Source organism: Budorcas taxicolor, chromosome 12 (genome assembly GCF_023091745.1).
Source record: "Budorcas taxicolor isolate Tak-1 chromosome 12, Takin1.1, whole genome shotgun sequence".
Taxonomy (NCBI): Eukaryota; Metazoa; Chordata; class Mammalia; order Artiodactyla; family Bovidae; genus Budorcas; species Budorcas taxicolor.
The window spans coordinates 30214719-30242197 of record NC_068921.1 but is presented as its reverse complement, the minus strand read 5'-3'; the positions used below and the strand labels follow the sequence as shown (position 1 = coordinate 30242197).

Below are 27479 nucleotides of genomic sequence, written 5' to 3'. Positions count from 1 at the left end.
AGAACGTGGGTTGAACGTCGCGCACTGGCGTGGGAGCTCCAGTTGGAACGGGAGTTCCGAGCGACCCGCACGCGAGGAAGGGCCGAGCCGGCGGCAGGTAAGAGAAAAGACGGAGTAGCTTCCTTCAGCTTCTGAAATAGGAAAAGCGGATGGAGCTGGGGTGATCTGTGGGGGTACTACGCTGGTTGAAAGGAGGGGCTAGGCTGGTTGGGGGAAAGGCTTGGTGAGTAAGGTGTTAGAGTCACAGATTCATTCGCTTGGACTCAGAGAGGTAAATGCTGAAGAGAAACCAGAGGTCCCCTTACCCCCCCCACCCCCCCTTCATAAGGACCGTGAATTAACGGAACCCGGCGTCTCCTCGGGTTTCCAAGGTTGGGTTTTGAAACTCACGTCTCCTGGTCTGTGATTCAGGACGGCTGGCTTGGGTACCAGACAGGGCTGGGCGCCGAAAGCCAGCCCTAGCCCTCGGCTTCAAGTCTGTTGTGGCCTCACCTTTGACAGCTCGCGTGCCGAGCCCCCTTCCTTGGAGGGAAAGCTTAAACGGGTGTAAGGCCTTATTCGAGCAGTTGGTTCTCTGGGTTTCCCCATTTTGTGCTGGGCTGTGACTTCAGCTTAATTGCTGCCTTCGCTAGCCCCAGGGCCATCTTGACGCTTTGTTGCTGTTACTGGGTCCGTGCTGGGTTAGTACTTGACATTTGGGCTTCTGGAGCGTCAGTGGTTAACAGAAGTAATGAAAAGGGTGGGGGTGGGGAGCGGCTCAAAAAACAACAACAACAACAAAAAAACAAAACCGGGAGGGTGAAGTGGAGCAGACGGTAAGACTGGAAAGGCAGTGGTCTCACAGTGCGATGGTATTTAGGTCTTAGCATTGCCCTCAGGTAACCCTGAACGACTGAACACAAACGCACGGAGGGTTTGGACTTTACTGAAATCAGACTGGAGTCATTACTTGATTTTAAGCTGGGCAGCGACAGACTCAGACTTGTTTTTCTTTCATAAAAGCATCACTTTGGCAGTGATAAGGAGTGGAGATGGAGATGAAGACAGAAGTGGGGGTTTGAGATGCTTCCAAAGAACTGTCCACAGAATTTGACGACTTTGACTAGAGAACCACTCAAATTTTCTAGTATGTGTGTTTGTAAGCATAGAAGTGCCAAAGTCTAGGAGAAATACAAGCAAAAGGAGCAGGAGCAGGTGGTTTTTTGAAGAGAGGACAATGAGGGCAGTCATTCAGGGATAAATTAAGTTGTAAGAACTACCCCAGGGTTTTCTATCTAGGACCAAGTAAGTTGTATTTGAAAGACTTGAATAGCCTACCTCTGTTTTGTTTTTTTTTTTTTTGATGAATTTTCTTTTGGGGCTTCTGCATATTCAGGATTTCAACCACCAGCTTACCTGTTTTTCCACTGAAATTGTTGGGTGATAGGATCAGGAGAGCAAATTTGAATTCTTATCATGTTTTACTTTAGTAGAGAGAGAACCAGCTGGAAAAGTTTGCTTAATCCCTCAGGCAGATGGAAATTTTCAACAAGGAAGATTTTTTCCAGATACATGGCTTACCAGCCCTTTTTTTTTTTTGGAGAATACTGCAGAATGATCCAAGCTATGCTGCCTATTTTCTGCATAATGTATAAAATAGCACTAAATAGTACTTAAAATTTGCTATGTGTCAGGTGCTAAACATTTTACACACATTGCATTTTATTCTTCAGTTCAGTTCAGTCGCTCAGTCGAGTCCGACTCTTGTGACCCCATGAATCACAGCACGCCAGGCCTCCCTGTCCATTACCAACTCCCGGAGTTCACTCAGACTCACGTCCATTGAGTCCGTGATGCCATCCAGCCATCTCATCCTCTGTTGTCCCCTACTCCTCCTGCCCCCAATCCCTCCCAGCATCAGAGTCCTTTCCAGTGAGTCAACTCTTCGCATGAGGTGGCCAAAGTACTGGAGTTTCAGCTTCAGCATCATTCCTTCCAAAGAAATCCCAGGGCTGATCTCCTTCAGAATGAACTGGTTGGATCTCCTTGCAGTCCAAGGGACTCTCAAGAGTCTTCTCCAACACCACAGTTCAAAAGCATCAATTCTTCGGCGCTCAGCTTTCTTCACAGTCCAACTCTCACATCCATACATGATTTAATTCTTAGAATCATCTAATTTTCCAAATACAGTTTTGAACCTAAAGCCCGTGCTTTTAGCCACTGTTGAATCCTAAAAGTTTGACTCTTCCTGTATAGTTCCCTTCTGTGAGTAGGTTATAAACAGAACCAGCCAGAGTTAACAAATGGGTGTCCTCCCTGAAGAACTTAAAAGGAGAAGCAGTAAACTTGTTTTTTTATCCTTTTGGCAGTGATACTCAATGGGCCGAATTTGGCCCCCTACCCCCACCCCACCCCTCAGGTTGGCAACATTTGACAGACATTTGGCAACATCTGGAGATATAGTCACAACTGAGGGGTGGGTGTTGTTGGCCTCTAGCAGTTAGAGGTCAGTGATGCTGCCGAACATCCCCTTAACCCACAGGACAGCCTCCACAACAAACTGATCTGATCTATGATGTCTGTAATCGTGTGGTTGAGAAACCCTGCTTATGAATGTTTCTTGAGGAATAGCAACTTGAGATTCACTGATGCTTTTCTGAAGAGAATTTTTATTTTTGGAATTATTCCTTGGCTTGAAAGCTGTGTAAAGTATATTCCTGTGAAACAGAATAGCATAACTAGTTACTAAAGTGAATCTGTGAGCCCCAGTTTTCCAAGAGGTGGTTGTCATAGAATCACGGATTCTTAGATATTGGAAAAACGTTTTTCTTGCAAGTATTCTACAGCATCCCTGTGAAGTGGTGATTCACTCTGCCCAGAGTTCTCCTTTATCTAGTTTTCCTTGTATTTTAAATCTGAACTACTGTTAACAATTACTTTCCCTTACACTGAACTCCAGTCTCATAATTTTGACTTGACTGAATGTGATTCTACTCCAGGGGACTACACTCAAAAAACACTTGTTACATGTGTAATTTGTACTATGACAGTGTTTATATTTTTGTTCTGTTACAAATTATTTAATGTTAAATGAAGTACATTATTGTCAGCTTTTAAGAAGTGACACTGTTCTCAGCTGGTGATGTATTCTTGGTAATTGAAAGCAATAGGAATGTAGGGGGTTCTTTTGTCCTTGTCAGGTAATAGCACAATGGATCTGGGTTTTGTAAAGTACTTTCTTAATATAATGTTTATATATTTGTTTTAAATTGTATATAGACTAAAAACTTAGGTTTTCAAACTCTGGTCGATACAGTTAACTAATAGCTAACTCTATTACAAGTTTTGATGTTTGCTTTTAAATGAGTCTACTATGAAGACTGGTCCTATTGCTGGTCTGTGCCCTCTTCCCACAAATTTGCTAGATTTATAAATAAATTTAGATATTTTGCTTTCACTTCAAAATAACAATTTTAGAATCTGTTTGACGTAGGATATATAGTTCTCAAAATATACTTAATGTATATCCATCTTCTAAAATAGCGTAGCTCTTTTTCAAAGTAAATAGGATTTTTGTTTAATTGTCTATTGACTTTTTTTTTTCCAGGGTTCATTGAGAAATCCTTAGTGCTATTGACATGTTTCAAGGGACATAAATTAGCCAATGACTCGGAATGACGGATTCCCCGAAGAGTGGAAATGGTTTGCCAGTGGTTGGACCAGGGGCTGATATAGGGAAATCTTCACTCCACATGGTGGGGTACTTGGGAAAAGTTAGTGCACTTATTTTTTGCCTCAGTGCAAAGTTGGTTTTTTTCCCTCCTGTTTTTGAGACTTAAATTTGGTTTTAATTTTACCAATTAATTTCTAAAAAATTGTATCTTCCACGGAAATCTTACAGTAATGGCGAAAGACTGTTTCTGTTTACCTCTCTGTTTCACTGATACGTGAAAGTAGAAAGAAAACACAGACCTTACGGTTTACTGTTTGAAAATGTCGAACATATTTTCAGTAGTAACTGATGTTACTTTTTTTCTTGCAAATAAAACTAATGCTATTCTTAATACCTGCTTTAATATTTAAAACTAGAATATATTCTTTTTGGAATAATAGCTGTATTAAAGCCTGTATGCATTTCTTTTATTCGCTGTCTTTTAAGATATCTTGCCAGGATGCTTCTAGGTGAAAATTATAAAAAAATTTTCTGGTTACTTTTACATTTAACTTTTTGTAATTTGATAAAATCTGTGAGTGTCTCTATTTTAATTTACTTTTTTTCTCTTTTAGAATTATGATTCAGCTAAAGTTTTATCAGATGGATATTGCCCTTCTTGTAGGGCGAAGGGAAAGTTAAAAGCCTTAAAGACTTACCGAATTAGTTTTCAAGAATCTGTCTTTTTGTGTGAGGATCTGCAGGTAAAGTATTAATCTTAGATGGTATCAAAGTTTTAGCCTTTTGCTTTTTTCTTCACTGCTTAAATTTGTGCTCATTTTGTAGTTTTTAGATTGTATGGTTTTTAATATGTAGATAATCAAAGTCTCTAGATCTGTCTGGTATGCAATTTTAAGTATTCTGTTATTTTCCCACTCAGTTTCCTGAATTATTACATGAAGATGTTAAGACTTGTTAGAGGAGAAAATATATTTCAAGATTTTTTTTTTTTAACCTTATAGGGGTCCTTTAGATGTTGTCACTCTTATCTGTTGGTTTCTTAACTTTGGGACTCACTGAGAAAGTTATTAACCTCTAAATATTATGTACTTAAGAACTCTAGAACTTCTTCATCTTACAAAACTGAAATTCTGTACCCACTGAATAACAACTTCTCCCTGTAGCCCTGGCAACTACCATTCTAATTTGTCCATGAATGTGACTAATCTCTAGGTACCTCATATAAGTGGAATCATACAGTATTTGTCTTTTTGTAATTTTGCTTAATGTAATGACCTCAAAGTTTATCTATATTGTACCATATGACAGGAGTTCCCTTTTTTAAGGCTGCATAACGTTCTATTGTGTTAATATGTGTATACCACGTTTTCTTTATCCACTTGTTTGTACATGGACATTTGGTTTGCTTCTACTTCTTGGCTATTGTGAATAATGTTGTAGTGAGTATGGGTGTGCAAATATCTCTTCAAGGTCTTGCTTTCAATTTCTTTGGACAACTTTTTGAATACAAAATTACCGCTATTGATTTTAAAGTGTTCTATATCATCTGACATGTGGTAGGGTTAAGGAAGTAATCTCAGGGTATAAAAGTCGAGGATTAAGTTGTTAATGGTGACTGCACAACTAGTTAGTAATGGAAAAATGAAGAACTTGTCCTGTTAAACTAAAGAATTTCTAAACAAGTGCAATATTAGGAATATAGTGTTCACTTGTATAGAAAATGCTATATTTTAAAATGGAGGATTTAGTGCATTTCAGGTTTCCCTCGTAGCTCAGTCAGTAAAGCGTCTGCCTGCAGTGCAGGAGACCTGGGTTCAATTCTTGGGTCAGGAAGTTCCCCTGGAGAGGGAAATGGCAATCCACTCCAGTATTCTTGCCTGGAGGATCCCATGAACGGAGGATCATGGGATCATAAGAGTCGGACATCTTTCTTTCTTTCTTTCTTAGTGCATTTCAGTTAGTTGTTGCTGTAAAATGAACTATCTCAAAACTTAGTGACAAAGTGACTTAATGGCTTCACTCATGATTCTGTGGGTTGTCAAGGCTGTTCTTACATTTCCCATTTTGTTGGCTGGTACAGCTAAATTTAGTCTGTGTGGCAGGCTGTGGATGCCAGCTCCCAACTGGGAACTCAACTCAGGTAGTCAGCAAGAATCTCACTTCTTCTCCACAAGGGTCTCTCCATAAGGCTAATTAGGATCCTTACAGTGCAATAGCTGAAACTAAGAAAGTATCTTCCAGAAAGAGGGTTGCGAGAGGGCAAGTCCAGTCAGCCAGTGCTTCAGGCCTCCGTGTGCATCCTGGTTGTTCATGTCCCATCACAGCTAGTCACATGGCCAAGCCCAAGGCTGTGGCAGGGGGCTGACTCTAGGGCCTGACTACTTGGAGATACAGTTCTTTAGTTCACTAGAGGTTACTGATCTGGCTGTCTACCATACCTGTATAGAAGAAGGCATGTTTTACATGAAGGCACACAGGATGTGGATTTCTTGCATCTGTCTTATAAAATGTTTTGCTGGTGTTCAAGCTTACGGAAAATTCGTTGGTTATTTTAGTGACTTGTTTACACTTTTGCTGTTTGGCTGAAATTGTGTTCATGTATGGTGAAGTCATTAAAATTCAGCCAGTTTGATTCTGAGACCCAGTGTGGTCATAAAATTGGTCCACTGATGTGCTCTTGGGTTAATACTCAGTTTCAAAACTGTGTAACACAGACATTATTCTTTGGAGCTTTTTACGTTGAAACTACTTTTCTAGTTTTTAATGCCACACAGTATACCTATCCCCAAAAGAATAGTACACTCATCGTAAAATTTTAGAATTTTTAGTTCATTCAACATTGGATTCTTTGTTAAAGCAAAAATATGTATGTTTTCCTTGTTAACTTACCCTGGTGTAGCTTAGATTAAACCCTTGACTATTCAGATTAACTAGGAAAAAACTAATCTTTTGAGGACTAAAGTTTTGATTAACTGTTTATCCTTGTTCCTTCAAATTTAGATTGATAATATTATATATCCTTTCATATCAAATTAATGCTAGCGTTTTATACATATTTTTCATGATATAGAAATGGTGAAGTAAAGCTTGAGCTTATTAGAATTTTTATTTTTTCTTTCTAGTGCATCTATCCTTTAGGCTCTAAATCACTTAATAACTTAATTTCTCCGGGTTTGGAGGATTGTCACACTCCAAATAAGCCTCAAAAGAGAAAGATCTTGGAAACCAACTGTGAAGATTTACCTCTTTTAGCAGATTCCAAAAAGACTAAAAATCATCGAGGCATTGACAGTGAACAAGTTTTGAACAGTAACCATAATGGAGGAGAATATGATGGAACCTCACCAGGCTTACCTGGTTCACTGTACAGTGGACAGCAGAATCCAGTTAGGACAGCTGATTCCTGGGAGCAGAATGAGGCTTTGGAAGCTGATACTGTTGACATGGCTCCTGAGGAAGATGCTACCATGGTTGATGTTTCTGGAACTGAAGGAACTCGCCCTCAAAATGAAAGATGCACATCTGAACTGGAAAAGCCACTGGAGAGCAAACATACCTCATTTTGCCAGACTTCATGTGTCCAGTGGAAGAACGCACATGCCCTGTGTTGGTTAGACTGTATCCTGTCAGCACTGGTGCACTTGGAAGGGCTGAAAAGCACTGTGACTGACCTGTGCTCTAAAGAGGAGTCCGTGTTCGGGCAGTTGTTTACCAGGTATAATGAAGCCAATAAGCTTCTGCACACCAGTCAGCTGGATGGAGTCAAAGGTTAGTAATAATGTATTATTTCTCTTTAATTTTAAGAGAGACTAATATTGAACTTGTCTCATAGCGCGTGAAAAAGATGCTATTCGTACCCGTTGTTCTGTGTCGAGACCTGGGAGCAGGGCCCAAAGGGACCATATCATGAAGCTTGAGATAATACTAGTTGTGTTATCATGACTGCCCAAAAGGCAGTCTTTTTCAAAAACTAAGAGTAAGGGGTCTGTGGTTATATCTTATCTGTTGGTCAATGGTGGTCAACGTAGAGTCCATCAAAGTAAAACTTTGTAAGTTTTTGAGTTGCTGTAAAGTGGAATAAAGAAGTAAGTCGATCACCCATAATCCCACAATTCTCCAAAAATCACTTCACAGTGAGGGATATATATTTATTTTTTCATGAAATAGGATACCCAGGAACCACCTCCAACCCAAGATAAAATATTTGCAGTGATTTACATGTACCTATATGTTCCTCCCCATGCCATCCTCTACTCCCCCCGAAGGTAATCATCATCCTAAAATGTGTTTTATCATTTCTTCTTTTTAAATAGTTCTTCCTACATATATATGGCTAAGTAATATATTGCCTGATTTAATGTTTTGAACTTTATAAAGATAAACAGTGTATTTTTTCTGGGACTTTTTTATTTTCTATCAAGATTTATCTGTAAAGCTGCTTGTGTCTGTGGCTCACCTATTTTAATTGCTGTGTAATATTTCCAGTTTGTCAAAATACCAGTTTGTAAGTAAGTAAGTAAAGTAAAGTCACTCAGTCGTGTCCAACTCTTTGTGACCCCGTGGCCTGCAGCTCACCAAGGCTCCTCAATCCATGGGATTCTCCAGGCAAGAATACTGGAGTGGATTGCCATTTCCTTCTCCAGGAGATCTTCCCGACCCAGGGATCGAACCTGGGTCTCCCGCATTGGAGGCAGACACTTTAATCTCTGAGCCACCAGGGAAGCCTCGTTAGCAGTGCATTTATTCATCTATCATTGGGTTGATTTTTGCCATCATAAATACTGCTGCCGTGACTGTTTTTAGGCCAATCTTTCAGGGCCCAAGAATTTCCCTTGGATCTACCTTAGGACAGACTCTGAGTTCACACAGACTGGATAAAGGCTGATGGTTTTCCAGAGTGGTTGTATCGGTGTGTACTCCCATTAGCAATATAGATGAGATCTTCCTCATCCATATTTCCTCCCTTGGCTATTTTCACAGGTGGAGATTTTTGCTATTTGGATGATATAAAATGGTCCTGATTTGCTTTTCCCCAATTTTAGAAAGGTTGAACAGCTCTTCCTGTATAGATTGACCCTCTGTTCCCTCTGTGAAGCCTGTCTGTGTCTTATACCTGTTTGTTCTGTTGTCATGTGCTTACTGATTTGAGCTTTTATATGTCCTTGTTGCTCTATTTATTTATGTCAGATAGCTTGCTACATCTCCCAGTTTGTATCTTGTGCTTTTGCTTTTTTAAAGATCCCTTTTGATGTACAGAAATTGTTCATCTTTCTTTTTGTAGCTAGTAATGTTTGTGGCTTTAAACAGAAATGTTTCCTTTATCCAAGATGAGAAAGTCATTCACCTGTGTTTTCACTGAGAAGTCACAGAGCTTTGCTTTTTACATTGAAATTCTTCGTTCAATGGGAAGTAATTGGGTATGGTGTGTGGTAAGAGTTAATTTTTTTCCCCATTGCATAGTCAGTTTTTCTAGCTCCACCTTTTTCCTCAAGTGATCTGCCATGCCCCCTTTGTCATATTCCAGTCTGTGTAAGCAGTTCCTTAGCGCTCAGTTTTGTTCTCTTAGTCACTTTGTCTCTGCACCAGTACCACACTATGTTAATTATTAGGGCTTTCTAGGTCTTGCTGTCCTCATCTTTACTCAACTTGACTTTGATCTTGCAATCTTTTATATAAATCTTATACATTGTTTCCCCATCTTTGAATATTTTCCTGTCGCTGCACCAGTGCCAGGCTGTTTAAATTATTATGGCCTTTTCGGTCTGGAAGGGGAGACTCCTTACTTTTATGCAGTTTGACCTTGGTTATTCAGTATTTTATTCATCTTTTACTAGATAATTGTCATTTTTATAATATAGTTGTAATTACATTTGTTCCAGCTGCATTACTGTTGATTGTAAGTTTTCTCTTTTTTTCCAGTGTGATCAGATACCAAAAATTCTGGTCAGTGCTCACTTCTTATTACAGGAGACTCCAGATGTTCTCATAGTGAAACGCACAAGCAGTGTGTGATCAGGCTATATGAATTATTTACTTGTAAGAGATTTGAGTGAAAAGATCTAGTAGCCAGAGTCAAGTGCATATGGAGGCTTTTACTCAAAATAATTTTAGTTAATCTTAGTTTCTTAATTTTGCTAATCTTAGTTTTCTGTCAGTAATTTTGAAGACTTTGGCCCTAAAGAATGTCAAACACATGATCAGGTATGTGCCCCAAGATGTTCATGATAATAGTATTTATAATAGTAAAATAAAGAGAAAAAGCTTAAATGTCCAGCGATAGGGAATGGCCAATAAAACTACAGTTCAGTTGGAATGTAATAACTAGCCTGCAAAGTTTTTAATGAAGCACATTTGTGTAAAAAAAGCAGAATGTGGAGTTGTACAAAATGCGATGATGTCAGTGAAGATCCCTTCATGCCCTCCTTCCTCCCCCTCCCCCAAAAAAGAGAGTAGAAGGAGGGAAACATACCAAATGTTTGTTTGGGAAGTAATCATAATATTAAGACTCCTTATAAATTTATCTGTTCCTGAGATATAGTTAAGTTCAGTAAAAGTTATAAAGATAAGATTAACTGATTCGAAGTTGTCTTAGCATAAGGAACAATTGCATTGAAAGAAACCGCCTCAGATGTTTCAGAGATGGCCAGAATATTAACATGTAGCTCTTTAGCTAGGCCTGTGATTATTTGGGTGAGAAAAACTTTCACTAAGATTTTACTGCGGCAGAATGATGTTGAGCCAGGCAGTCAGTACTAACGATATTGTGCTGTTAAAAAAGACTGAGAGAATCTATGGTATACTACGGGACTTCCCTGGTAGCTCAGATGGCAAAACATCTGCCTGCAATGCAGGAGACCCTGGGTTTGATTCCTTAGTCGGGAAGATGCCCTGGAGAAGGAATTGGCTACCCACTCCAGTGTTCTTGCCTAGAGAATGCCATGGATACCCCATGATGGGCTGCAGTCCATGGGTTCACAAAGAATCAGACACAAGTGAGTTGACTAAGCACATACACACATGATATACTACAAAGAGAAGAAGAATTAAGAATTTTGTAGTTTTCCATTTTGTCTCTGGATAATTTGTTGGCTGAGAAACTTTCATTTTTGATAATGTGTTAATTGTCTATAGAAAGATATAGGTTGATGAGAAATCAATAATGTTCTATATTTTATTATTAGATGGAGATTGTAAAAAGCTTCCTTCAGAAATATTTGCAAAGATAGAGACCTGTCTGAATGAAGTAAGAGATGAAATTTTTATTAGACTTCAACCTCAGCTTAGATGTACATTAGGTAAGTAATTTGTGGAATTTAACTGTGTTACTCATCTACTGTAAAGACATACTTACATCATAAGGAAATACAATACTGTTTTATTACTTGGGATGATCAGATTCTTGGAAGGGAGAATCTGGGTAGAAACGTATCACTGGTTAAGTCATTCAAGGATGGAGTTGTTTTATATAAATATGCATGCATGTGCTTCTTCCCTTCAGAGGGGATGCAGTTCTCAGAGCCAGGTCAGCACTCAGGGGTTACACCATTGGCTTCTTTCCCTGTCCTTTCCCCCAGTAGACTACCCCAGTCACTCATTGTTGGGTGGGAGATTCATCCCAGAGGAGCCTTGTCCGTAAGATCGCCAGAGTGTAAACTGAGGGGCTCCCATGTTGCATTTTGTGGCTATCAGTTCCCTCCTAGAGTGACCTGAGATGTTTATTCAGGTTCCCTACTTCAGTTCCCAGTTGAATTTTAAAGACTGGTTTCTTCCCCAGTCTGAATCACCACCCTGCTTATCCCTGCTCATTATAAATGTTTGGAAGATTGTGTCTTGCTCTACTGCTGCCTTGGATGTGGATTTCTGTATAACAGAGAAAGGATGTCTGAAAATTGTGCACTCATAGCAATTGGGCAGGCATGTAGCTCTTCCTGTACAGTAGCATCCTCTCAATGTGTCTGCACTGCTCAGTCAGCAGTGAGAGGGGCTACGTTAGTGCTTAAGGTCTTACTAATGAAACCTAACATTTGCTTCTGGGAACACGTTGGAATCTTACAATGTGTGTGTCCTCATTCTGAATATTAACATGTATTCTAAACCACTAAAGAAAGAGAAGTAGAATCTGTACTGGCTTGGAATGTTGGTTACAGTTTTAAGATCAGCCGGACACTTAATCATTTTCATTACTGTTTTTAGAAAAAAACACATTGTAAGCTATCCTCTCTGCTCTCCCTACTCACAGTTTAAGAAATGTTACAGCTAATACCCTTTTAATACTCTTTTCCCAATTATTCCTTACCTCACCACAAGGATAACTGCTATCTTCAATTTGATATTTCCTTTTCTTCATTGTATATATGTTGTTTTTTTTTTTAAGAAAAAAGCCAGTATTTTATGGTATCTACTTATTTATGTCAGTGTAGAGAGTAATTTAGTCTTTGACTGTTGTATACCAGGATAGACAGACCAATAGAACAGAATAGAAAGTCCAGATCCAAACCCGCCCACCTCCCCCTGCCCCACCCCCACTTGGTTTCTTCCTAATGGTGATGGTTGGTTCCTGATTGGCAGGGGAGGGGGTGTGGGTGGGATTAGAGCCCTTCTTCACAGCATAATTAGAAAGAAACTTCCAGTATTCACATAATGGCACCCCACTCCAGTACTCTTGCCTGGAAAATCCCATGGACGGAGGAGCCTGGAAGGCTGCAGTCCATGGGGTTGCTGAGGGTTGGACACGACTGAGCGACTTCCCTTTCACTTTTCACTTTCATGCATTGGAGAAGGAAATGGCAACCCACTCCAGTGTTCTTGCCTGGAGAATCCCAGGGACGGGGGAGCCTGGTGGGCTGCCGTCTGTGGGGTCGCACAGAGTCGGACACGACTGAAGAGACTTAGCAGTAGCAAACATGAAAAGCAGAATTGTAAAACTTTGGAAGAAAATATAGGTCACTATTTTAGTAGAAATTGGTGACTGCAGTTACATCAAAGTTTAAAACCTCTGTGTAAAGACAGAACAAAGAAATAATATCTAGGATATCTTATGAAGAATTCTTGTACATCAGTTTAAAAAAAAAAAAGGAAAAAACCTGATAGAGAAGTGGCCAGACACATTAATGAGCCAGTAACAGAAGAGGAAACCTGAATAGCTAGACAGCAAGGAGTCACTGAAAAGTTTGCATCCTGATGAACAAGATACTTCAGGGAAACATGCAACCTAGGTACAGATGGTCTCCATCTTTCAGTGGTCCAACTTCTGATTTTTTTCCAGTTTACAGTGGTGTTGAAGAGATAAATGCAATCAGTAGAAACTGCTCCGAGTTTTGAATTGTGATCTTTGCCTAGACTAGTGATAAGCCCTATGATACTCACTTGTGATGCTGGGCAGTGGGAGTGAGCTGCAGCTCCCAGCCAGCCATGCGATCACAAGGGTAAACGACCGATATGCTTACAACCATTCTGGATCCAGTCGAGCATCCTGCTTTTCACTTTCAGTATAGTGTTCAGTAAAGTACATGAGATATCCAGTACTTTATTTTAAAATAGACATTGTATTCAGTGATTTTGCCCAACAGTAGGCTAATGTTAAGTGTTTTGAGCATGTTCAAGGTAAGTTCGGCTAAGCTTTGATATTTGGTAGGTTAGGATTAAATGCCTTTTCAACTTAACGATATTTTCCACGCTGTATAGGTTTATTGGAACATAACCCTGTTGAGTTGAGGAAGATCTATAGTTGAGCAGGAGTTTGGGTTAAGGCAGTAGAGACCGAAACCGCTTAATTTAGATAGGAGGTTATCAAAATTAGAAATAAGCTTTGGTATTGTATGTTTCTCTAATAGGACGCTTTAGATACCTAAAACTGATAATCAAAGGAAAAATAATTAAGATCAATTTAGGAGCTATGTACATTACCTAAAATGGTCTGTAATCATATAACTTATTCAATTGTGTTTTGAGCTCTTTTGTGATAGTTTAATTTGTTGAGAACTATATATTTTTTAGAGCTAAAGATTATGTTGTCATAATGCAATATAGATTATTTACTTTTTCACTTGATATTAGTTTCAGCAGAGTAAGTAATTAAAGGCTGATAACTAATTACAAACTCATGCTATACTGCACACTCTTTATGCATATGATGTTCAGTTTTAGGAGATTAATTTGTTATTTCTGTTTATGAAAATATTTTGTTTCGGATTTCTGGTTTTTTTACAAAAATAGCAGTGGGACTATAAAATAACCTTTGTGACAACTGATACTGATAGAGTGGTGCCTAAGACCACTGATCCTTAGGCAGGAAGATCCACTATTCTGCCTTTCAGTACAGCTGACCGAGATGACTCCTCTCAACTGTGTTCCAGACAACTGTAGTTCCAGGGTTGGAGAGAAGCGAACGTCAGAAGTGAGGCTGTCCCAGGGGAGGTAGACGATGGCAGGGCTTGGATTAGTCCTTGGGCCAAATCAATAAAGCAGCATCTAAGCTCCCCGGAGGATAGAAAGGAGGGAAAGCAATTGGAAGATGAATGTGAGGAGAATCTAAATCCTCCTCCTAACATGCTGCTCTCCAAATTGGAAGGTAGAATCCACAGTGCAGCTTTTGTTTTAATGAAAACAAAATTCAGATATTCTTTAGTTTTAAAGTTGTTGAAGTTTAATTGTTAAAAGATTAAGAAGAGTAGTGGCTGAGGAGTCTGGTTCTGTGAGCCTGGCGCCTACACCACTTTGTAGAACAAGAGAGTCAGAGTAGAGATAGCTTTTTTTCATGGTTTTGTCCAACTTGGAAATTATTATCCTACAGTGTTTCTCCAGTTATATTATTCTTAGCATCTGTACCAAACAAATCTACATATTTTTGCTTTGTTTTTATGATGCTTTAGAACTGTCACAGTTATGAGGATTTCTTTTTTCCCAGAGAAAAGCTTATCTGAGGAGACAGTGTGAGTCTTTTGTATCTTTGTCTTAGGTGTTTTCGTAAGTGTCACCAAGACAAATGAAAGATAGTGAGTGTTAATTAAAATGATGGGCATTTTTAGAAAGTGCTTCGAAAACTTCTCTTGCCCAACTGTGAATAACTTACTCTATCATATATATGTATTCCCATATATTCATACTGTGAATATAGTGAGAAAAGACAATTTGTAATTTTTTTTTCAGTTTATTATGAGCAATAATTTTTCTTTTTCTTCTTCAAGGTGATATGGAAAGCCCTGTGTTTGCATTTCCCCTGCTCTTAAAAATAGAACCCCACATTGAACAGCTCTTCACATACTCTTTTTCTTGGAATTTTGAATGTTCACACTGTGGACACAAGTATCAAAACAGGTTAGTGTTTCTATTTTCTTTAGTGGATTCATTCTGTTGAAAATGTCTCCAAGTAATGAAATATGAAGAAAACTTGCTTCCACTTGTAGCATCGCTGTCTTTACCCTTGATAAAATTTCCTTTTGTGTATTGAAGTTTCTCCACCGCTAAAAGGGAAAAATTGAGCCCCAGAAGCTGCATTATTTACTTGCTTTTTCATACTAAAAGAGTACCAAAAATAATAATAATAAATAAACATAAATGGTTTGATAGATTACTAGAAGGAATTTTGTTAAGGAGTTCTTTAGTGGGAAGTGGGGACTAATGGTAAAGTGGCACAGTCCCCTGCCTCCCCTACTTCTGCTGGATTCCCCGCTGAGTAAGTATACCTCGTAGAATTCTTTGCAAAGCCATATGTGTTTTGTTTACTCCTATATTAGAGACTAGGGCTTTTGTTTGCTTGTTTTCAACATTGTGGAAACTTGATTTTAGGCTCCCAGAGTCTTGGCAGCAGATCTCAGAGGTAACTTACGCTCTCCCATTCCTTCCCTTAGTCCTATGAAAGAGCCACCACCAGAATCCTTCTACACGTGAACTGTCTCAGCTTTCTACTTCCCTGCTGCCTCTAGGTGAGGATTAGAGAGATCACGATTGTTATACATGACCCTGAGATTGGTACTCAGGACGAAACATGGAGAAGAAAGAAGCTGCAAAGTTATTTTGCTTCCATACACCTGCCATATTAAAAAAATAGAGAAATTAGGTTTTGGAAGAGGAGTCAGGGAGAGAAAATTTATCAGACACGACGCCTTTGCTGTGTCCATATATGAGAAAGTCACTGGCTGGCTGTCAATTAAAACATGACCACGCTGGTTCTGTTGGTCATTTATTCAAACTGTTACGATAGAGGTAAATCCTTTCCTCTTTTATTGAATTCACCTGTTAATAACCTAGAAAATTTGGAGTCTCCACGTTATTGAATAAATATATATGAAAAAATACTACTTCAGATATTCATTATCTTAATTGAGACTATTTTCAGGTATTTAAGGATTAGTCAAGGAGAGCTGAGTGTGAGAGAATGCTCTAGGAATTCCAGGCTGTAGAACCAGGAAGCATTTGTTGTTTTTTTTTTTCAAATCAGTTAAGTCAAAAGGACTAGAACAGAATTCAGTTCAGTCGCTCAGTCATATCTGACTCTGTGACCCTGTGGACTGCAGCACACCAGGCTTCCCTGTCCATCAGGGAACAGAATAAGACTTAGCATTTCACTCATACCTAGGACTTAAGTAACTTTGTATGAGTATTAGAACAAACATCTGCTTCTAGGTCTTCTGGCATTGAGTTCTATAAATTATCTGACTTTCTCCTCGTTCGACATATGTGGAAACTGAAACTTGAAAGGGGTTAAATTGACGCCTGAGGTGACAGACTAGTAAGTGGAAGAACTCAGGCTTAGGCTTCCTGTCCCCTCAGACTTGCCTACTCACTGAGGTATGCTGCCTAATCTCCACCTGGGTCTCAAATAATATAAATACCAGAAACAAGCCTGAAGACAACAGTCAGCTTGATGATAGCTTTTCCGGAATCTGTGTCTCAGTTGTTTGACAGCTTTTCACTGAGCATGTTCTCTGTGCCAGGAACTCAGCAGAAATCATCTTTATTCGGGCCAAATTCAGACAGTTAGTTAGGGAAGTAACATGGAAACATAACAGAGGGCCAGTGACTTAGCAGTTATTTTGATCTGTTGGCTTTGAATACAAAGTGAAAAGTGCATTTTGGAGCCGTATAAAAAAACTATGAGAGCTCAAGGGAAAGAACCCACCAACCACTTGCCCCCCTCCCTTTTTTTCTTTTTTTGTTAGAGTTTTTTGCTCTGAAAGTATAAGTAGTTAGAGGGGAAAAGCTTAAAATGAAGTGGCATTTCATTGAAACTTAGTTTCATTTAATCTGGTGGAAGAATATCCGCAAACTTGTTCATTTGTGTGCTGCTGTTTTTAGTGCTAGTTTAAGAGCTTTTGACTTGATTTGGAAGATAGTTTCTGCAGGCAGTTAAAGACCTTGGAGTTGGGCTCCCTGAACTCATTTCATGTCTGTCGGGTTTATCATCTGATGTGTCTCATTTTCCTCATCTGTAAAATGGGGATGAAAAGAGTGCCTGCCACAGGGATGTTTTGGTAGATGAGTTTGGCTTAGTGCCTTATATGTAATACCTGCTCAGGAATGTGAGATGTCATGTGGGGCATTAATGCTTATTTGCTGAGACAAACTCCCTTTTATTAATGAAAAATAGGAGCTTTTACTTAATATTTATCTTTGGAAACTGAGAATGTAGCAGAAATAACAGTCAGTGCATTTGTTGATACCTTTATGTGGCTTTGCCTTTAAAATGTTAGCTTCCCTGAGAACTGATCTATTTGTAACAGCCTGTGCTTACCTCACATATAAGTTACTGGTATTTGTTGTTATTTATAAAAGAAGGTGGTGTCTCTTAGATAAGAAATAATTGCTCTTTTAAAAATAGTTAATCGAGTTGAATTATAGTGTGCATCTGTAAAGATCATGTTTGCAGATGCTGTTGCTATCAAATATTCAGGCTTAAAGTGCAAAATTTAGAACTCATGTAAACTGTGAAAACCGTATTTTTTCACAACTGATGTTTTTATACTTTAAGAATCAAAATAATTAAGTTGTTGCTATTCCCGAATATATGCTTTTGTAAGTGCCCCTTTTCATTTTTGGTTGTTAGTAATGGATAGCCAGATGGTGAATTTTTTGATTAAGGATGAACTGTTAATACATTTGAAAGCCTTAAAGCAGTGGTCCTTCACTCAGGGCTCTTTCCTGCCCCGTGGGATATTTGGCAGTGTCTGGAGATAGCTAGTTGCTGCAGCTGGAGGCTGTTACGGCCTCTCATGTGTAGAGAGGCCAGGAATGAGGCCCAGCATCCTCCAGTGCACAGGTAAATGCCCTCCAGCGAAGAATAACCCAGTGTAAAATATATAGCAGCGGGATTGCCCTTGAGAAACCCTGCCTTTAACATTTTCATCTCATAGCTGAGAAACTATAGATAATTAATGTGGAGAGTCCTTACAGAAAACTTTACTAGGGTAGGGTTAGGAAGGAACATGGACATACTTTTGTGGGAATAGAAAAGTATGAATAAATAAAGGAAAGTGCCTTCTGTTTTAGTCGTTGATTTAAGGTAACATGAATGAATTTAACTTAATCAAAATTATGTCTCTCTTTTTTTTAATAGATGTATGAAGAATCTGGTCACCTTTACAAATGTCATCCCTGAGTGGCACCCACTTAAGGCTGCCCATTTTGGTCCATGTAACAATTGCAACAATAAGTCACAAATAAGAAAAATGGTATTAGAAAAGTGAGTTTAAATTGCCTTACTATTTTTAGAACAAAGTGAATGTGGATTTACTTTTTTTTTCCCCCAGTGTGTAGTATTGAAAGTGATGACTGCAACTTGCTTTTTAGAAGTTTGAGTTAGCATAGGTTTATGAATTGCCAAAGTGCTTCTCTCTGTCAGAAGCTCTGGTTCAAGTGACACACCACTGCAGAGCTGACTTAGGGTAATTGTCTGACGCCCCCCTACTCTCTCTCCTTTTTTTCTTTGTCTTCTCTCTTTTAAGCTTATTAAACTTCCATTTTCTTCATCTCTCTCAAGTGCCTCAGTTCAGTTCAGTTCAATCACTCAGTCGTGTCCGACTCTTTGCGACCCCATGAGTCACAGAACGCCAGGCCTCCCTGTCCATCACCAACCCCCAGAGTTCACTCAGACTCGCGTCCATTGAGTCAGTGATGCCATCCAGCCATCTCATCCTCTGTCGTCCCCTTCTCCTCCTGCCCCCAATCCCTCCCAGCATCAGAGTCTTTTCCAGTGAGTCAACTCTTCGCATGAGGTGGCCAAAGTACTGGAGTTTCAGCTTCAGCATCATTCCTTCCAAAGAAATCCCAGGGCTGATCTCCTTCAGAATGGACTGGTTGGATCTCCTTGCAGTCCAAGGGACTCTCAAGAGTCTTCTCCAACACCACAGTTCAAAAGCATCAATTCTTCAGTGCTCAGCCTTCTTCACAGGCCAACTCTCACATCCATACATGACCACTGGAAAAACCATAGCCTTGACTAGACGGACCTTAGTTGGCAAAGTAATGTCTCTGCTTTTGAATATGCTATCTAGGTTGGTCATAACTTTCCTTCCAAGGAGTAAGCGTCTTTTAATTTCACAGCTGCAATCACCATCTGCAGTGATTTTGGAGCCCCCCCAAAATAAAGTCTGACACTGTTTCCACTGTTTCCCCATCTATTTCCCATGAAGTGATGGGACCAGATGCCATGATCTTCGTTTTCTGAATGTTTAGCTTTAGGCCAACTTTTTCACTCTCCACTTTCACTTTCATCAAGAGGCTTTTTAGTTCCTCTTCACTTTCTGCCATAAGGGTGGTGTCATCTGCATATGTCAGGTGATTGATATTTCTCCTGGCAATCTTGATTCCAGCTTGTGCTTCTTCCAGCCCAGCGTTTCTCATGATGTACTCTGCATAGAAGTTAAATAAGCAGGGTGACAATATACAGCCTTGACGTACTCCTTTTCCTATTTGGAACCAGTCTGTTGTTCCGTGTCCAGTTCTAACTGTTGCTTCCTGACCTGCATACAGATTTTTCAAGAGGCAGGTCAGATGGTCTGGTATTCCCATCTCTTTCAGAATTTTCCACAGTTTATTGTGATCCACACAGTCAAAGGCTTTGGCATAGTCAAAGCAGAAATAGATGTTTTTCTGGAACTCTCTGGCTTTTTCAGTGATCCAGCGGATGTTGGCAATTTGATCTCTGGTTCCTCTGCCTTTTCTAAAACCAGCTTGAACATCTGGAAGTTCACGGTTCACATATTGCTGAAGTCTGGCTTGGAGAATTTTGAGCATTACTTAACTAGCAGGTGAGAAGAGTGCAATTGTGCAGTAGTTTGAGCATTCTCTGGCATTGCCTTTCTTTGGGATTGGAACGAAAACTGACCTTTTCCAGTCCTGTGGCCACTGCTGAGTTTTCCAAATTTGCTGGCGTATTGAGTGCAGCACTTTCACAGCATCATCTTTCAGGATTTGAAACAGCTCAACTGGAATTCTATCACCTCCACTAGCTTTGTTCGTAGTGATGCTTTCCAAGGCCCACTTGACTTCACATTCCAGGATGTCTGGCTCTAGATGAATGATCACACCATCATGATTATCAAGTGCCTAGAGTCATTAGAATTCTGGGATTTCCTTAACCTGGTTTCAAGAACTAAGATGATTCAAAATGAGCCATAGGCTCATCTGTCTGAGTTTCCATCTTCTCCCGGACTGAAGCATGCTAATTCTTCATCCTTCTGTAAGCTTTCTGCTGCCCTTAAGCAGATATATCTTCATTATATATCAGCAAGCCTTCTGTTTTTCCTCAGTGGACAGACTGATCAGAATTTTCTTTTTTAGTGTTATCAGAAGCCCCATCTCTGTAAAAGTTCACAGGTCAGTTCCATGTTTGGAGAAGGCAGTGGCACCCCACTCCAGTACCCTTGCCTGGAAAATCCATGGACAGAGGAGCCTGGTGGACTACAGTCCATGGGATTGCGAAGAGTCAGACACAACTGAGCGACTTCACTTTCACTTTTGAGTCTGATGCATTGGAGAAGGAAATGGCAACCCGCTCCAGTGTTCTTGCCTGGAGAATCCCAGGGACAGGGGAGCCTGGTAGGCTGCCACCTCTGGGGTCGCACAGAGTCGGACACGACTGAAGGGACTTGGCGGCGGCAGCAGCAGTTCCACGTTAGGCAGTTTCTCTCTTTTTGTTAATGCACTCACACACGTACCTCCTCTGTAACTTTGTCCCCACCTAAAGGACATGTTTTGAGGTTTCATTTGATGTAGTAAAGAACCAGTGACATTAACCTTCTCTTCCTGTTTCCCGATGGCCTTGGATGTGCCAAGAATCCCTTAGAACCTTTCCTGAAGGTTTTATTTTCACCCAAGTAACAAAATCTCAGTTAATCTACTAGTGCCAAGACCTAAAAGGAGAGAAGAACAGCGTCCCTCCTAGTCCATTTCCAGGTGCCTGCTTTAAACCTTTAAGGTAGCATTCACTTTGACATTTCAGTGCAGTGTACCTTTGCACCTTTTAGAATATTGAGGACTGGGACTCTCACACCATCACCTGGGCCCCACCTGTGTTTAACCTCTCCCTGTCCTTCCAATATGACTACATTTTTTGGTTAAATCAGTACTTCATTGTTTATTATGAGTATACATACATCCCTTCTCCTGCCAAGGAGTATAAGTGGTTACGTTTCATCTCTTTCATAGCTCTTTATTTTTCCTAGAGTTATTGATTATGTTTTCATTTGCTTTGTTATATATGCATTGTGAATTTTCTCCAAATTCTTCAAATGCCCATTAATTTTCTAAACACTTAAATGCTTCACAGTTTTTAAATTCTCCCCACTTTTGGCATCGTGGATCAATATGTGGCAAAAAAACAGAATTTATTGATATAGACAGTTTTGCAGGACTTTTTATTTATAGTTACATAAAGACTGGATTATTCTCTAATAGATTGACAAGGAATAATTTACAAATTGTCCCTTGTCAGTTTGGATAATCTACATTTTTGGACACTGATTCAAGTTTATTTCAGCTGAATAAATGTTGATAAGCTAAGTAAGTTTTGACATCTGTTTAAATATTGGGAAAAGAGATATTCAACATTTTTTTTAAAATCCTGAAAGTTCTGTTAAATTTAGTTATCTGAGGCCTATTCTGGATTCTGTTCTCTGGTTTGTCATGTTACTGTAATAATGTATTTTTGAAATTGCAGATGTTTTGAAATTTATAATAACCAGTATGTTTTCCTTTCTACTTCCTTAGAAATAAACTTTTTGTAAGTAGAATTTTAACTTGATGGGTCTGTCTACTTCCTGAGAAAACAGAGAAATAGGCCAAATATTAGCTTATTTGATTTTTTTTAAATGTTTATTTGAATATCTTAGGTTTGTTATTTTGTTTCACATATTACCTGTCCCATCTAACAAAAAAGCAGTTAAATTTGGGCACTTGGTGCCAAAGAAAATTCTCAAAGGTCTAGATTTTTTTCTTTTGATTCGGTGAAGTAGTTTTCAAGAGATCTTCTGTAAGCCAAAGCAGTGTTGCAGCTTACAGAGCAAGTTTTGTTTAATGGCCTGTGTTAGAGCTTTACTGCATGACGGCCTCCAACTGTCAGTGACACCATTCTGAGAAGGGTGTACTGTTACAGACGTCTTCAAATGAGTTCTCCGTTTCTAATTAAGGCACACATCTGGAGGTTCTCAAGAAAAAGCAGTGCAATTGGCCTTGGGAGTGTTATGTGTGACTCACTTGCCTCAGACCATCTTTTGTGCAGCCAGACACATGGCATCACATTTATTTGACTTCTCTTGCCTTTCTCCCCTACAGAGTCTCTCTCGTATTCATGTTACACTTTGTGGAAGGCTTACCCCATAATGACTTGCAGCGCTATTCATTTCATTCTGAAGGCTGTCTTTATCAAGTAACTTCTGTAATTCAGTACCAAGCAAATAATCATTTTGTAACATGGATTTTAGATGCTGATGGTAAGTGCTTAAACATTTTTCCTTTATGATAATAGGCGTGGGGACTGAACTCTAGTTTGTTGTTCTTTTAAGATAAACGTTGCCTTGACATTCTTTTCTCTCTTCTTGTCCTTGCCTGTTACAACCCCACCCCTTCTCCTCTACCCCATCACCCTGCTTTAGAATCACTCCTCATGGCTGCCTTTGTTTGTTTATATCAGCATGTTTATGAGTATACACATGCATATGCATATTGCTTTTTTAAAAAGAGATTGAGGTGAGAGACTACTGTTGGTTTATAGTTTGCTATTTTTCACCGAATGTTCTTCCTGGGGATGGTTTGGATATATATCACAATATGCTTATAAAAGCACTTTGCAAATGGAAACTCATAAATATAGATATTACTTTAAAGTTTTACCCTACTTCAGAATTTAGGGGGGGGGATTAGTTCTCAATAGCTTAAAAAAAAACTTTGAAAAAAAATTATAGTTGTCTAATTGCACTCTAGAGAATGAAAAATCCTCTTCAGAGAGAAGAGGTTAGGTATTTTCCAACTTTGACAAATATATAAAAATTGTATGATTAGCTTATAAAAAATATCCTGGCTCTTCTCTAGAGCAGTGAATCAATCTCTGAGGCTTCAGCCCAAATAGTAATCAGATGGTTCTAACATATGTTTGTGGTGGAGATCCACTGACCTAGGCAAAGAAAATATTCTCAAGGTTTTAATGGGTATAGGATAAGAAGTAGTGGGTTCGGATTGTTTATAAGACTGTATCGACATAAACTTATTTAGCAGATAGTTTTGTTTGGGAGTTTTTGGTGTTTTAGAGGGGGTATTTAATGTCTTTCCCTGTCATTGATCATCTCATCCTTACTTGACAAATGAGAAAACACGAGCTTAGAAATAAGAGCAGACACCCAAAAACCTAAGCTTTTATTTTTTTCCTAACCACCATCCCCACCAATAAAATAATCAAATTAAATGTTGGTACTTGAGGTAACAAGCTTCATTTATCTTGAAAATTCATATATACGAAAAACCTAATCTATTTTCTGATATTGTCAGATATATCAGGTGATACTGTACTCTCAGTTCCATAAGTTAAAGATACTTCTGTCTTGATTTTTATGAGCATTTTAGAAAAGAGTAAACACTGCCTCAGTTTTTCACATTTCTGAATGTGAGTCCATAACTTCCGTTATCCAAATCCAAGGACTTGACATTCGGCAGAGAAAAATGGTGACATAAGGATAAGGCCATGTTTTCAAGTTCTCTTTTGGTGGGTATTCAGTAATAATAGCAGTTAAAAAGGCCAGAAGAAAGTTACCTAGGATAGTGGTCTGTTGGAATATCTAACCTCTCACTTTGACTCCCCATTCCCCAGGAAGTTGGCTAGAATGTGATGACTTAAAAGGCCTGTGTTCTGAAAGGCACGAGACGTTTCAGGTTCCTGCTTCGGAGATACATATTGTTATTTGGGAAAGAAAAACATCCCAGATGACAGATAAAGCACCTGCCTGCCGTCAACTTAAAAAGACTAGTGACCAGTACGCTTTTGGCAACGAGAAGCAAGCGTCTCGAGCAGCATGTTCTACAGGCAAAGCTGCCTCAGCTGAACCGTCTTCAGGAACGCACCCCACAGATGTGTCCATGGTTCCTAATACCCTCTCACAGGATGAAGCCGTAGCTCCTGGACATCATTCTCTTCCAGATCTGAAAGGTTCAGTTGACAGCAGTATCTTACCTTCGACACTTGAAGAAGTACAGTCCAACTCTGAAGGTTTTTTATTAGAACACAAACCTGTGGCAGAAAATGTAGGGGTTGTTGAAGCAAACACTTTGCAGTCAGAGAAGCCACTCATAGCTTCTTTAGTGGCCCCATGCGAGGACAGGCTTACCCACAACCAGTCTATGGATTTAAGCTTTTCATCCCAACTCTTAGCTATGCCATCAGTACAGGTGACTACAGAAGATACTGTAGTTACTCAGCCTGTGAATGACACTCGTGCTGGGGACCTTACACAGCAAGTAAAGTCAGTAGACACTGAAGGTACAGTTGCGCTAGAGAGGAATGCTTCATTGAAACAATTTCTTGTACCAGAAACTGAGAAGTTAAATCCAGAACAACATGTTACATCTCAGGTATCTGATTGGAAGGAAGAAGAAACCACAGCATTTTCTCAAACTGTAACAGCTAAGCCGTTACAGAATCCACCTCTGAAAGAGAAGAAACCATTTGTGGGAAGTTGGGTAAAAGGCTTATTAAGCAAGGGTGTTTCTTTTATGCCCTCTTGTGTTTCAACTCATAACAGAAACACTGTGACTGATTTGCAGCCTTCAGTTAAGGGGGCAAGTAATTTTGGTGGCTTTCAAACTAAAGGTTCAAGACAAAAGGCCAGCCAGGCCTCCAGGAAAGCTCACAGGAGGGCAGCTAAGCTGCCTCTGGTGAGTAACTCTCCTCCAAGCCATCAGTCACCAGCCAGCACAGCTTCCCCTCCCCGTGCTGATGGCACTGGTGATTCGGAAGTTTGGAAGAGATGTGAAAGTGCCTCCTGTGGAGCTCACCTCAACCACAGTTCTCATGGAAATGAAAATGGTGTTTCGTCACCAAACCATGGAGACACAATTGAGGGTCAGATTCATAAACTCCGTCTAAAACTTCTTAAAAAACTTAAGGCAAAAAAGAAGAAATTAGCCGCTCTGATGTCTTCCCCCCAAAACGGAACACTTCCAAGTGAACCTTCAGAACAGGTGTCCCATTGTGGGTCTCCAAATGACGGTGAGTCAATAGAAGGCTTGCTACAAGAACTGCAGCGTCAAATTGACATTGCCGATAATAAATCAGGGTGCGCCACAGTTCCCGGTGTTTCCCCGTACGGTGGTCAGACGCATGAAGAAATTCTAGCAGAATTACTGTCCCCGACCAGTGTGGTTTCAGCAGAGCTCTCAGAAAACCGGGAGGCTGACTTCAGGTATTTAGAAATGGGAGATAGTCACATCCCGGCACCAGTTCCCAATGAATTCAACAGTATTCCCCACAACACACATCTGAGGCAGGAGCATAATTACTGCAGCCCCAAGAAAAACCAGAGTGAACTTCAGCCAGATTCACTCACAAATAATGCTTTTATTAGAACATTGAACTCGGAAAGTCCCATGAAGACTGATATTTTTGATGAGTTTTTTTCTGCTTCAGCATTAAATTCTTTAGCAAATGACACATTAGACTTACCTCATTTTGATGAATATCTGTTTGAGAATTGTTGAGTGCTTTTGGCTCTTTTTAGTTTTATATTTATTACTACTCTTGGAAAAATTTACTGTATTTCTAGGTAGTGTTTGACACACTGGCCTTGTCATGAATAAAATGTAAGCTACTGAAAGTTTTGCCTCTCCAGTTTTCTTACCTGGAGAATCCCATGGACAGAGGAGTCTGGCGGGCTACAGTCATGGGGTTGCAGAGAGTCGGACATGACTGAAGCAACTTAGCAGTAGCAGCAGCATGCCCATGAAGCCTGTGATCTGTTTCATAAGTTTAAATAATGATGAATGTGTTCTCCTTTTTGGCTTCATTTTGTGGTAGATGAATGAGGGTTTGAAAATGTTACAAATGAAAAGTAGTGTATAGTTTCTAGCAATTTGTACAGTTGGGTACACTCAATTTCTACATTTCAAATTTTAGTTTTGTTGGTTCAGGAGAAACACTAGTTGATACAAACTTAAGTGACTGTATATGGTATGTGAGCATGTGACTGCTTTTACTAGTGGTGCTGTGGTCTTAGATAAGAGCCTAAGCATGTGTCTTGTACCAGTAGAGTGGTATAGAATGTAAACTTCCCCCCCAATATAATTTGTCTCCTCTTTCTCTCCTTAAAAAAGATGGCAGGAAACTCATAAGTAGAATGTTGCATAATGTTGTGATCAAAAAATGATCTATAAAAGGAAAAAGTAATGCATTTTTGTGTTGATGTGCTAAGAGATTATAAGTATCATCTTTCTCCCCTAAGACACTTATTTCTGTAGCCAAAGTGGAACACACCATCTAACAGTTATGTTTTGGCAGAAATAGTTTCCTTATATGAACCTGTAGCTTCATTTAAACTTCGGGTGCCCAAACAGCACCTCCTGCTGTATTAATTTGAATTAGCAGCAGAGTTACTAAGGTTTAAGGGTGGCCATCTTGGGGAAAGAATACTTTGCTAGGGACTCAGAACTTCAGAATTAATTCATCAGATTTACTTCCAAACCTCCCTCCCTTCCCTTTTTTCTGATTACAAAAGTGACACGTTTATTATAAGGAAAAACTGGGAAAATACAAGAAAACACCAAGATTTCAGAGTATTCATCTTGACATTTAGTGATAATAACTACTGCAGACATTTTCATGTTTTTATGCATTTAGACTTTTAAGAAATAAAAGCTTCTCTTGTACCTGTTTGTTAATGATCTGTGTTCATGTTTAATGAGCATTTTTTCCATCTTTAGTTTTTGACACCTTTCAGATAGCTATGTAATGTTACATTGTATTACCACTGTTTCATCAATTTATATTTTGAAGTGATTTGTACTGTTTTGTTATTGTTAATTATACTTATTGACAAAAATTTTCACAGATCCAGGTTTTCTGGGAGTGGAATTGCTGGGTTGAAGAATATGCACTTTTATTTTTGGTCTTGAGTCATTTTGCTGAATCCTCATCAGCACTAGGAAGTAGCATTGGTTGGGGGAGGGAGAACCTTGGCTCATTTTGGTTACATTTCCATGATGACTAGTGAGGCTGAATATTTACTATAACTCTCTTAGCTATTTGAGTCTTTGAGGCATTACTTATCCATCCTTTACTTGTTATTAATTATTCATTCAAATATTTCTAGGTTTCTGCTGAATGTCAAGCATTGTTGTAAAGCTGATA

At 39.3% G+C, this 27479-nt stretch overlaps 1 protein-coding gene across 1 annotated transcript; it reads left to right on the top strand.

Moving 5' to 3' along the window:
• USPL1 (ubiquitin specific peptidase like 1) lies at positions 1-27479 on the top strand. The gene is made up of 9 exons (XM_052650105.1): positions 1-97; positions 3587-3752; positions 4267-4395; positions 6775-7420; positions 10834-10947; positions 14839-14968; positions 18207-18332; positions 22424-22581; positions 23952-27479. Exons 2-9 carry the CDS (start codon positions 3654-3656, stop codon positions 25832-25834), a joined length of 3285 nt encoding a protein of 1094 aa, XP_052506065.1. The 5' UTR covers positions 1-97; positions 3587-3653; the 3' UTR covers positions 25835-27479.